This window comes from Microdochium trichocladiopsis (genome assembly GCF_020744255.1).
Source record: "Microdochium trichocladiopsis strain MPI-CAGE-CH-0230 chromosome Unknown B0I36scaffold_2, whole genome shotgun sequence".
NCBI classification, from domain to species: domain Eukaryota; kingdom Fungi; phylum Ascomycota; class Sordariomycetes; order Xylariales; family Microdochiaceae; genus Microdochium; species Microdochium trichocladiopsis.
In genome coordinates this window covers 4,397,653-4,408,387 of record NW_025763545.1, presented here as the reverse complement: position 1 = coordinate 4,408,387, position 10,735 = coordinate 4,397,653, and the positions used below count along the sequence as shown (strand labels likewise).

At 55.7% G+C, this 10,735-nt stretch overlaps 4 protein-coding genes across 4 annotated transcripts; 3 read left to right on the top strand and 1 right to left on the bottom strand.

The window, feature by feature from the left end:
* Positions 1-2,688: 2,688 nt before the first annotated feature.
* B0I36DRAFT_316183 (uncharacterized protein) lies at positions 2,689-3,829 on the bottom strand. Its single transcript, XM_046152975.1, has one exon. The coding sequence runs from the start codon at positions 3,678-3,680 to the stop codon at positions 2,853-2,855; it is 828 nt and encodes a 275-aa protein (XP_046017538.1). The 5' UTR covers positions 3,681-3,829; the 3' UTR covers positions 2,689-2,852.
* Positions 3,830-4,011: 182 nt separating this feature from the next.
* On the top strand, positions 4,012-5,044 carry B0I36DRAFT_316182 (uncharacterized protein). Its single transcript, XM_046152974.1, has one exon. The coding sequence runs from the start codon at positions 4,201-4,203 to the stop codon at positions 4,780-4,782; it is 582 nt and encodes a 193-aa protein (XP_046017537.1). The 5' UTR covers positions 4,012-4,200; the 3' UTR covers positions 4,783-5,044.
* Positions 5,045-5,786: 742 nt separating this feature from the next.
* Positions 5,787-6,930, top strand: B0I36DRAFT_316181 (uncharacterized protein). Its single transcript, XM_046152973.1, has one exon. It carries the CDS (start codon positions 6,075-6,077, stop codon positions 6,801-6,803), a length of 729 nt encoding a protein of 242 aa, XP_046017536.1. The 5' UTR covers positions 5,787-6,074; the 3' UTR covers positions 6,804-6,930.
* Positions 6,931-7,658: 728 nt separating this feature from the next.
* On the top strand, positions 7,659-8,802 carry B0I36DRAFT_316180 (uncharacterized protein). Its single transcript, XM_046152972.1, has one exon. It carries the CDS (start codon positions 7,947-7,949, stop codon positions 8,673-8,675), a length of 729 nt encoding a protein of 242 aa, XP_046017535.1. The 5' UTR covers positions 7,659-7,946; the 3' UTR covers positions 8,676-8,802.
* Positions 8,803-10,735: the final 1,933 nt, after the last annotated feature.

Sequence of the window (10,735 nt, the reverse complement as noted above, 5' to 3'; positions counted from 1 at the left end):
TGCTCCCAGCACCGCATATATACTCGCGTGTTCGGCCATCCTGGCTAGTCGTCCCTTTGTTGTTTCTCCCCGAGAAAGAGAAGGAAGAAAGAGAACTCCTTTGCTCTGTTCTTGGAAGGGCCCCAGCCCTTCCTTTGTACTTCCAAGGAATGTGCGGATTGTGTGCACGCACACTAATCCTTTTTCGGTGTTCGAACTGGGCCAGCAGGCCCACTTCTCATTGGGTAGCGAGGTAGGTCCAAGGACCCACTCTCGTCAACGGTCAACGCCCATCTTACAAGTGAATCATACAGAGCTCGCACCAAATGCTCGCTAGATGGGCGTTCTGATTCGTCCAAAGGCCAAATTATTCCCTGTCGTATCCACTTTGGTCAACGAACTTCGTTGACGACGACCCCTTGGCTCGCCGTCGCCTCGTCCGTCTGTTGGTCACGCGCCATGCCACCTTCGGCGTCAGCCACGCTCCCACACTCTGTGTTTGTTGTTGCATATCCATTATGTCTCTCTAGTAGTAGACAATATGATTTCATCATTTCACTTCCGTGTATTAAGCAGCGTCGCTACGCTCGTGTGGCACAGGGCTGCCGCCCCGTACCCCGCGGATCCGGAACTCTAGCTCTCTTTTTAAGGAATTTATCGGTACCAGACCGAAAGCATGCTTGAAGGCACGCATCTTGGATTGAATGAAGCTGCACACACACAGCGTTTGCAGGATCTCACGATGTTTTTGGGTGGTTTACTCCACCTTTTAGTTCAATCACTCCGCTCATTGTTGGTTCCACTAGTCATTTCATTCATTTCACAAGACTGCCCACGCTACTTGTGGTTCCTCTGCACCGCTCATGCTATGGTCACGACAAATCTCCACACTGCCCACTCACGTGTGCATCCTCCGTCCACTGATCCCCAGACTGTCAAGCTCGTTCGGCCCTCGCAACACTACTACGTCACCGACATACTACAAACCGAAGCAACATCATGCAAAGACGACCTACAACATTCTCACGATGTCGCTAGCAAGGCTGGTCATACCCCATAGACCAGGGAACACCATCGATCCTGCGCACATACCATCTGCCATCCATGGTCTGGGTCAGCTCCGCCTCCTGCATCTCGATCGCGTGAGCCACCAAACTCAACAGCCGTAAGGCCCGCCTCGCACTGCTCGCAAAGCCAACAGGTGTCTGGAAGACAATCCCTACACAGTGAATAGCCTCAAGGCAACACACCAGGTTGCCGTACTGCCACTGCGCAGGTGTGCAATGACGATCCATCAGGTGAAAAAGCGCCTCCGGCGTCCAGCTACTCTTCTTGACAACAGCGCACTTCGTCGCAGCCAGGATCTCTCCCCACATCCTCCGGTCTCTCTTCGTCGGCTCATCGCCATGAGCTCCGCGCACCAGCTGATGCACAAGCCAATGCATACGCTTCACGAGCCACTCCACGTACTGAAAGCCCATCTGGGCCTCCGTGGTCACCCGCTCCACCGCGGCCGGGTATCTCATCACGCGCACCCGAACATTCGTCTGCGCCGCCCAGCGACACAAACACTCCACCAGCGTCCCGCCGGACAAGTCCACGGCCACCAGAGCCGTGTCCAGACCAAAGACATCCGCCATAGCGGACACGAGATCACTCACCTCCTCCGGAGAACAGCTTGTCAGCCTCCGCTTCCCCCACGCCACAGCGTGCGACCCCTCGTCCACGACGGGAAGGTAGGCAGCCCCAGCAGCCTGCCCATCATCTCCGACCGCGGTGAACCACGTCTCCAGGACCCTCCGAGGCCCCAGAAACAGACACCCGTCCGTCTCCTCCATGTCTTCCGACAGCGAAGAGGGCTCCTCTCTCGCCCTCATAACTCCTCCGGAGAAAAGAAGAAAGAAAAAGAAAGAAAGCGCAACCCTCCCGTCGTTGCTGCACCCCGTGTTGCCGCTCCACTGTTGTTTCCCCCGGAAAAATAAAATAGAAGGAAAGAAATGCTCGACCCTCCCATTCTTGGAAGGGCCCCAGCCCTTCCTTTAGTATCTTCGAAGGTGGTAGAAACTGACCCAGTTTCGTCCCAAATAGGTAACCAGACTGGGCCAGCAGGCCCAGTTCTGATTGGAAGGTAAGCGGGGGGTCAGGACCCACCCGCGTCAACGGTCAACGCCCATCTTACAAGTGAATCATACAGAGCTCGCACCAAATGCTCGCTAGATGGGCGTTCTGATTCGTCCAAAGGCCAAATTATTCCCTGTCGTATCCACTTTGGTCAACGAACTTCGTTGACGACGACCCCTTGGCTCGCCGTCGCCTCGTCCGTCTGTTGGTCACGCGCCATGCCACCTTCGGCGTCAGCCACGCTCCCACACTCTGTGTTTGTTGTTGCATAGCCATGGTTTCTCTCTGTGAGTAGAAAATATGATTTCATCATTCACTCTCGTGTATTAAGCAGCGTCGCTACGCTCGAGCTGCACAGGGCTGCCGCCCCGTACCCCGCGGATCCGGAACTCTAGCCATCTTTTCCGACAGCATGCGGATTAAGTAGTGTAAGCATGTCTTAGCGACACGCATCTTCTAGTTTGAGGCCACACTTTCTCAGTGTTTATGTCATCTCACGATGATTCTTGGTGGTTACTCCACACTTTCACTCCATTCAATTGCTTGTTCCACACTTTCACTTCATTCATGGTTCACATCACGTTTCATCACGCTGTTTATGCAATATCTCTGGTTCTACACTCCGCCTCCATACTGGATTGTTCCACAACTTGTTCCATCGCACACGAGATGCGAAGAGGTCACAACCCGGTACAAAGCACCTCTCGCCAATTGGCTACGCGCACCTTGTCCAGCCACCGCTGGTGTTCATCTCAGCTAACGCCTGACGGAGAAGTCCGGTACTGCTGCCACAGCACCAACGAAAGATCTCTCTCGTCCGCCCCCGGCATGACAGAGATGAAGTCCCGGAGGTAGGGAGGCCCCAAGAGGCAAGGACAACACTCACGCTCCCCGACTCCGCACGAGGCCAGCTCCAGTACACGTCGCTGCTGGTCCATCCAGGAAAGAAACCCAAGACCCAAGGGTTTACATGCCTCCAAGCGCATCACCAAATGCTCCACTTCGCCAGCCATCAGGCTCAGACAGTCCACGCCAACTAGCTTGCCCAGCAGATGTACCGTATACGCCGTATACAGCAGACTCGCCAGAACCACGTCCCGATTCAGAGCGAAGCGCGACAGGTAAGCAAACACCAACTCACCTTGCGCCTCACTATCCTGGTGACACGTACACGTGCATCCAAGAGACCACTGCCTCTTAGGTCGGTCCATCAAATGTCGCACAGCGATCCAGTGCTTCGCACCGAGACGGTCCCTGTAGTAGCGTCCCGCACCAGCCCAGCCAACATGCACCAGCATGAGGCAGGACATGTCAAACGCAGACAACCTGTACAGCCCTCGTCCACAAGCCTCCGGGCGTCCATGACCTTCCAGCTCAATCCCAAACGTCTCCGCCCACGAGACCAGCGCACCTGTCAAGCTCCGCTCCAACCGTCCCAGGTCTACACTCTGGAGATCCGCACGCAGCTCCTCTCGCACCTCCCGTGCCAACCTCATCCAGCAGCTCTCCATCATCTCGCTGCTTCTTCCCGGGCCCGACAACAGGGCCACGGGTACACTCCTCACATGAGGAAAATACATTCGCTCCGGTGCCCCCCTCCGCTGTAGGCACTGCTCCTCCGGAGAAAGAAGGAAAGAAGAAGAAAGAAAATGCAACCGATCCTCCTGTTGTTGAGTCCCTCCTATCGCTCCACTGTGTTTCTCTCCGAGGAAAAAGAGGAAGAGAAATGAAATCCTTTGCCTTCTCTTGGGAAGGGTGCACACCCTTCCTTTGTACTTTCCATGTGGGAGAAAGTGTGCCCACTTTCATCCCTTTTCGGTAACGGAACTGGGCCACCAGGCCCCGTTCCTATAGGTCAGCCAGTCGGGGTCCAAGGACCCACTCTGTCAACGGTCAACGCCCATCTTACAAGTGGGCCTCGCGGAGATGGTAAGTGTCATGGATGGACACGTGTGCGGACGCTGACGAGGAGTTGTAGACGACTCGGAGGAGAGCGACAGGTGGTCGATCGGTTCCTTCGTGGTGAAGGATAGGGAGCAGGGCGACTTTGGGGCGGTGTCCCTAGGGAGCTCGACTTGTTCAAGTTCGGAGGACGAGTCTATGGAGCGTGAGTCTCTGGTGCCATGCACGCCTCGCCCTGGCAGGGCAGGCTTATCCGGGTCAGCAGCGGTGCCTGTGATGATCTCGTCTTCGTCGTGTCCTAGTTCACCGCCTCGTTTGGAGCGAGGGCGGAAGAGGCGACGGATTGAGGTGTCCGGTAGCAGCCAGGAGGATGGTGAGTCCTGGGGAGAGGAGTCACCATTATTGTCTCGGTTTCGGAAAGGGACGAGGAGCGGGACAGCAGGACGTGAAGCACCGACGGAGACGGGGCTGGTGATCGAGCAGATGGCGAGCGAGATTGGTGAGTACGTCGCTGAGCGCGTGAAGTTTGTTCTGACTCAGTTGGTGGATCCAACTCAGAGTGAGGCAGCCTTGCAGAGGGCTGTGAGTGTGCTTGGCTCTCTCCGGGAGGGAGGGCGGCAGTTGTGTGAGGATGTGGTGCAGCCGGATGGTAGTGGTGTGACATTGCAGGGCCCCGGTCGCGCGGGCGCGCACCTTTCTTCCTCCTCGTCTTCCTTTCGCTGGCGCACTTCCAACTTGCCTGCAACAGTAGTTGGGTCTGGTCCGGAGGGCGAGTGTTGAACATGTCTATGGGTACTTGGTGGTGCCTTGGCCACGGGGAGCGGTAGCTCCCGGACTTGACGTGACTTGTCCGCAGTGGCGGGTGTTCAGAACTAGCAGAGGCTGGATGTGGAGAGGGTCTCTCTTTGCAGCGCGCTTGGAGGAGGTATTGGTGTTACGTTTGTAGCACTTGCGGAGGCCTTCTGTGTATACGGCCGTAGGTGGAGGACTGTGTACTTATGAAACTGGGTGGAAGTAGATAGGATCATCTGGATATTGTGGCACGACTTTTGTGTGGAAACATTCGTGGAAGCATAGGGATGGAATGATGCGTGGGACTATTCATAAACAGGGTGCATGATTGAGTGAATGAAATGAAAAACATGTGTGAAACACCAAAGAATATCGTGAGATGTAAAAATAGTGAGGGTGTGCAGCCTCAAACCACAAGATGCGTGCAGCTAAAGACTGCTGATAGTCTGGTACCACATGCTGTCGGAAAAGAGAGCTAAGATTCCGGATCGGCGGGGTACGGGGCGGCAGCCCTGTGCCACACGAGCGTAGCGACGTGGCGAATAACCACGGAAGTGAGATGATGAAATCATATTTTCTACTGCAAAGAGAAACCATGGATATGCAACAACAAACACAGAGTGTGGGAGCGTGGCTGACGCCGAAGGTGGCATGGCGCGTGACCAACAGACGGACGAGGCGACGGCGAGCCAAGGGGTCGTCGTCAACGAAGTTCGTTGACCAAAGTGGATACGACAGGGAATAATTTGGCCTTTGGACGAATCAGAACGCCCATCTAGCGAGCATTTGGTGCGAGCTCTGTATGATTCACTTGTAAGATGGGCGTTGACCGTTGACAGAGTGGAGCCTGCCTCCACGACTGGCTGACCTATGAGGATGTGGCCTGCTGGCCACAATCCGTTACCTAAAAGGGACAAAGTGGGCCACTTTGGACCAACCTTGAAAGTACAAAGGGAGGGCGGGAGCCCTCCTGGAAGAATGCAGAGGATTTCATTTCTTCTTTCCTTTTTCCCCGGGGGAACACGCGGCGCGACAGCAGGGACTGGCCACACGACCGGAGGGTGTGCACTTCCCTTCCTCCATGTGTGGGAAGGATTGGAGATTGTCTTGTTTCTCTTCGGAGAAGGAGGTAGAGGAAGGCGTTTGCCTTCCTTGTTTGTGCACCTTTGGGGTGCATGAACAGACAGACTTGGTGAGGACAGACGGAAGCCTGGGGGCTTCCTCTCTTCTTTTCCCCTTTACTCCACGGGAAACACTACCGTGGAGGGACAACCAGGGAGATGGTGTGGGAGAAGGATGCAGGGGCGGAGGAGACGAGCCCTGAGCCACGGGAGGTGGGGAGACATTTCGTTGGACTAACCCAGAGGGTATGGGACCGTCTGGAACAGGTTGAGAAGGGGGATCCTGCTGTCCGCTCGGGCGTCCTCGGAGAGCTGCAGGCCATGTTGGATCATGTGTCGGCGTTATGTGCTCAGCCAGGGTCTGAGTGCGTTTCTTCTTCTGCGGAGCGGCTGTTGTCTACTTCGCTTCTGCGCTGGGCGCGGGACCACGAGTGGGCTTTGGATAGTCGACCCGGTGTCTCGATCCCCCTCGATCGAGAGGCTATGTACAGGGACTTCCTTGTGTGCACGGCGGCATACACTCTTTCGGCCATGACGATGGTGGAGCAGCGCGGTGTTACGGAGGCGGATCTTCTGGGTGAGCGCGTCGCGGGTGTTCTGCGGGGCGGTAGCTCCTCTTGTCCTGGGTGCTGGAGGCACTCGTCGTCTGACCCGGTGGGCCGGTTGGAGGACCTGCGACACTTATTCGATGCACACTGCACGCAGAGGCAGTGGCACCTGGCCAGCATGGCCTATGCTTTGATGACCATACGGATGGTTGCCAAGATTCTTCATTCCACTGAGGTGGAGGCCGGAGCAGGGCTGCTCTTTCGTTGGCTTCACAGATCAACTACTGGTGCGCAGATGGCGTGCACCAAGAACCAGGCGGGGTCTTTACCAACAGTGTAGGTGGCAGACGAGTGACGCGGGGGCTGTGCCGAGTTTCATGTGTAGTGCATCACGCGATAGCATGAGTGAAAAGAACAGAGTGATGGAACCAGACAAACAATGAATGAAATGAACAAATGAACTGGAACAATAAATGAACGAGATGAAATGAGTGCATGCCGAGTCAGTGACTTTTCTAGAGGCCCTGGGTCGCGCTGGGGCGCTCCCTTTTTTCTAACCCTAAGCTCCTACCCCCTTCGACGGCACCAACAAGTGTGCCTCGCTTCTCCCGGGACCATGCGTGCTGTGTAAGCATGCTTTTACCCTACGATTACCGCTAGTAATGTTAAAAAGAGGTACTTCCTTTCCGGAACCGCGGGGTACGGGGCGGCAGCCCTGTGCCACTAGCTGCGCAGCAGCCGTGGCGAATAACTCGAAGAGACATGAAGAATGAATGCTGTTACTACTAGTAGAACATATGGCTATAACAACAACAACGCTGGAAGCTGGGAGCGTGGCTGACGCCGAAGGTGGCATGGCGCGTGACCAACAGACGGACGAGGCGACGGCGAGCCAAGGGGTCGTCGTCAACGAAGTTCGTTGACCAAAGTGGATACGACAGGGAATATTTCGCGATTTGAGCGAATCAGAACGCCCATCTAGCGAGCATTTGGTGCGAGCTCTGTATGATTCACTTGTAAGATGGGCGTTGACCGTTGACAGAGTGGGTCCTTCGGACCTACCTGTTTGACCTATGAGGATGTGGCCTGCTGGCCACAATCCGTTACCTAAAAGGGACAAAGTGGGCCACTTTGGACCAACCTTGAAAGTACAAAGGGAGGGCGGGAGCCCTCCTGGAAGAATGCAGAGGATTTCATTTCTTCTTTCCTTTTTCCCCGGGGGAACACGCGGCGCGACAGCAGGGACTGGCCACACGACCGGAGGGTGTGCACTTCCCTTCCTCCATGTGTGGGAAGGATTGGAGATTGTCTTGTTTCTCTTCGGAGAAGGAGGTAGAGGAAGGCGTTTGCCTTCCTTGTTTGTGCACCTTTGGGGTGCATGAACAGACAGACTTGGTGAGGACAGACGGAAGCCTGGGGGCTTCCTCTCTTCTTTTCCCCTTTACTCCACGGGAAACACTACCGTGGAGGGACAACCAGGGAGATGGTGTGGGAGAAGGATGCAGGGGCGGAGGAGACGAGCCCTGAGCCACGGGAGGTGGGGAGACATTTCGTTGGACTAACCCAGAGGGTATGGGACCGTCTGGAACAGGTTGAGAAGGGGGATCCTGCTGTCCGCTCGGGCGTCCTCGGAGAGCTGCAGGCCATGTTGGATCATGTGTCGGCGTTATGTGCTCAGCCAGGGTCTGAGTGCGTTTCTTCTTCTGCGGAGCGGCTGTTGTCTACTTCGCTTCTGCGCTGGGCGCGGGACCACGAGTGGGCTTTGGATAGTCGACCCGGTGTCTCGATCCCCCTCGATCGAGAGGCTATGTACAGGGACTTCCTTGTGTGCACGGCGGCATACACTCTTTCGGCCATGACGATGGTGGAGCAGCGCGGTGTTACGGAGGCGGATCTTCTGGGTGAGCGCGTCGCGGGTGTTCTGCGGGGCGGTAGCTCCTCTTGTCCTGGGTGCTGGAGGCACTCGTCGTCTGACCCGGTGGGCCGGTTGGAGGACCTGCGACACTTATTCGATGCACACTGCACGCAGAGGCAGTGGCACCTGGCCAGCATGGCCTATGCTTTGATGACCATACGGATGGTTGCCAAGATTCTTCATTCCACTGAGGTGGAGGCCGGAGCAGGGCTGCTCTTTCGTTGGCTTCACAGATCAACTACTGGTGCGCAGATGGCGTGCACCAAGAACCAGGCGGGGTCTTTACCAACAGTGTAGGTGGCAGACGAGTGACGCGGGGGCTGTGCCGAGTTTCATGTGTAGTGCATCACGCGATAGCATGAGTGAAAAGAACAGAGTGATGGAACCAGACAAACAATGAATGAAATGAACAAATGAACTGGAACAATAAATGAACGAGATGAAATGAGTGCATGCCGAGTCAGTGACTTTTCTAGAGGCCCTGGGTCGCGCTGGGGCGCTCCCTTTTTTCTAACCCTAAGCTCCTACCCCCTTCGACGGCACCAACAAGTGTGCCTCGCTTCTCCCGGGACCATGCGTGCTGTGTAAGCATGCTTTTACCCTACGATTACCGCTAGTAATGTTAAAAAGAGGTACTTCCTTTCCGGAACCGCGGGGTACGGGGCGGCAGCCCTGTGCCACACGAGCGTAGCGACGTGGCGAATAACTACGAGAGTAAAATGATGAAATCATATTTTCTACTCACAGAGAGAAACCATGGCTATGCAACAACAAACACAGAGTGTGGGAGCGTGGCTGACGCCGAAGGTGGCATGGCGCGTGACCAACAGACGGACGAGGCGACGGCGAGCCAAGGGGTCGTCGTCAACGAAGTTCGTTGACCAAAGTGGATACGACAGGGAATATTTCGCGATTTGAGCGAATCAGAACGCCCATCTAGCGAGCATTTGGTGCGAGCTCTGTATGATTCACTTGTAAGATGGGCGTTGACCGTTGACGCGGGTGGGTCCTGACCCCCCGCTTACCTTCCAATCAGAACTGGGCCTGCTGGCCCAGTCTGGTTACCTATTTGGGACGAAACTGGGTCAGTTTCTACCACCTTCGAAGATACTAAAGGAAGGGCTGGGGCCCTTCCAAGAACAGAGCAAAGGAGTTCTCTTTCTTCCTCATTCATTTTCGGAGAAAACCAAGCGGCGCTTCAACACGGGGTGAGGTGTTGCGGGAGCGGTAGGATACGTTGGTATGTGTTTGCCGGAGGTGAACGTCCTGGATGGATGCAGTGCACGGGGGTGCGTTGCAGCGCTGTGAGATGGCAGGATGCCGAGATAGTAGTCGTTGTCGGACGGAGGCTGACGTGACGGAGTGATACTTGCTAGTTGCAGGGCGAGGCTGTGGAACGATGTCTTCCGTAGGGAGCACGACTGGGAAGGAGGGGCCGAAGATTCGAGTAGGTCTTACCTTGACTATCCGACCTCGTGGGGCGGATGTTGGCGGAGGCCGTCAGGAAGTGGTCACGGCAGTGGCTAACGTTGTAGTCGGCGGGGCGACGAGCGTATTTCCAGGCACGCGGGGCGGTGCGATCCCGGGAGGGGAAAGGGCGACAGTCTACTACGAGGGGAGCCGAGGTCATGGTTGCGCCGGAGGGGCTGGTGGAAGCACAGGATGAGTCGGCAGACGAGGAGATTCCGGTGGAAGCGTTGATTCCTTGCGTGGAGCGGCATGATCACTAGCGATGGGGACGAGAGGCGTTCACATGTGGCACGAGCGGTCCTACCTGGGAGGACCTTTGGCGATGGTAAGAGAGCAGCGGTGGATGACAGGCATTACATATGCTGGCACGAGCTAATCATTGGATGGCAGGAGGCCTTGGAGAATACACCCCTTCGTGAGTCGGGGTTTTTAGCATGTATTAGCTCTAGAATTACCACGGTTATCCAAGTAGTAAGGTACTATCAAATAAACGATAACTGATGTAATGAGCCATTCGCAGTTTCGCTGTATAATTGCTTATACTTAGACATGCATGGCTTAATCTTTGAGACAAGCATATGACTACTGGCAGAATCAACCAGGGGTTGGTGCTGCGTCCGAGTCCTCGGTGTGGACGAGGGAGGTGTTGCATCTATTGCGAGCGTGGGTGAGCTTTGGGTGTGCCGGTGGTGCATGGATGTGTGGCATACCCGGGACGTGTCTTCTTTTTCCAGGTCTTGGTGACCCTCTGCAGTTGAGGCTGCATCCTTGCTGGAGTATGTGCTCGGTAGCGTAGGCTGTGTCGCACTGTGGTGCGAAGTTGAACATGGGACGATGAGTAAGAATGAGAGTGAACCCATGAGGGGACGAATGGCAATATGTGGAAC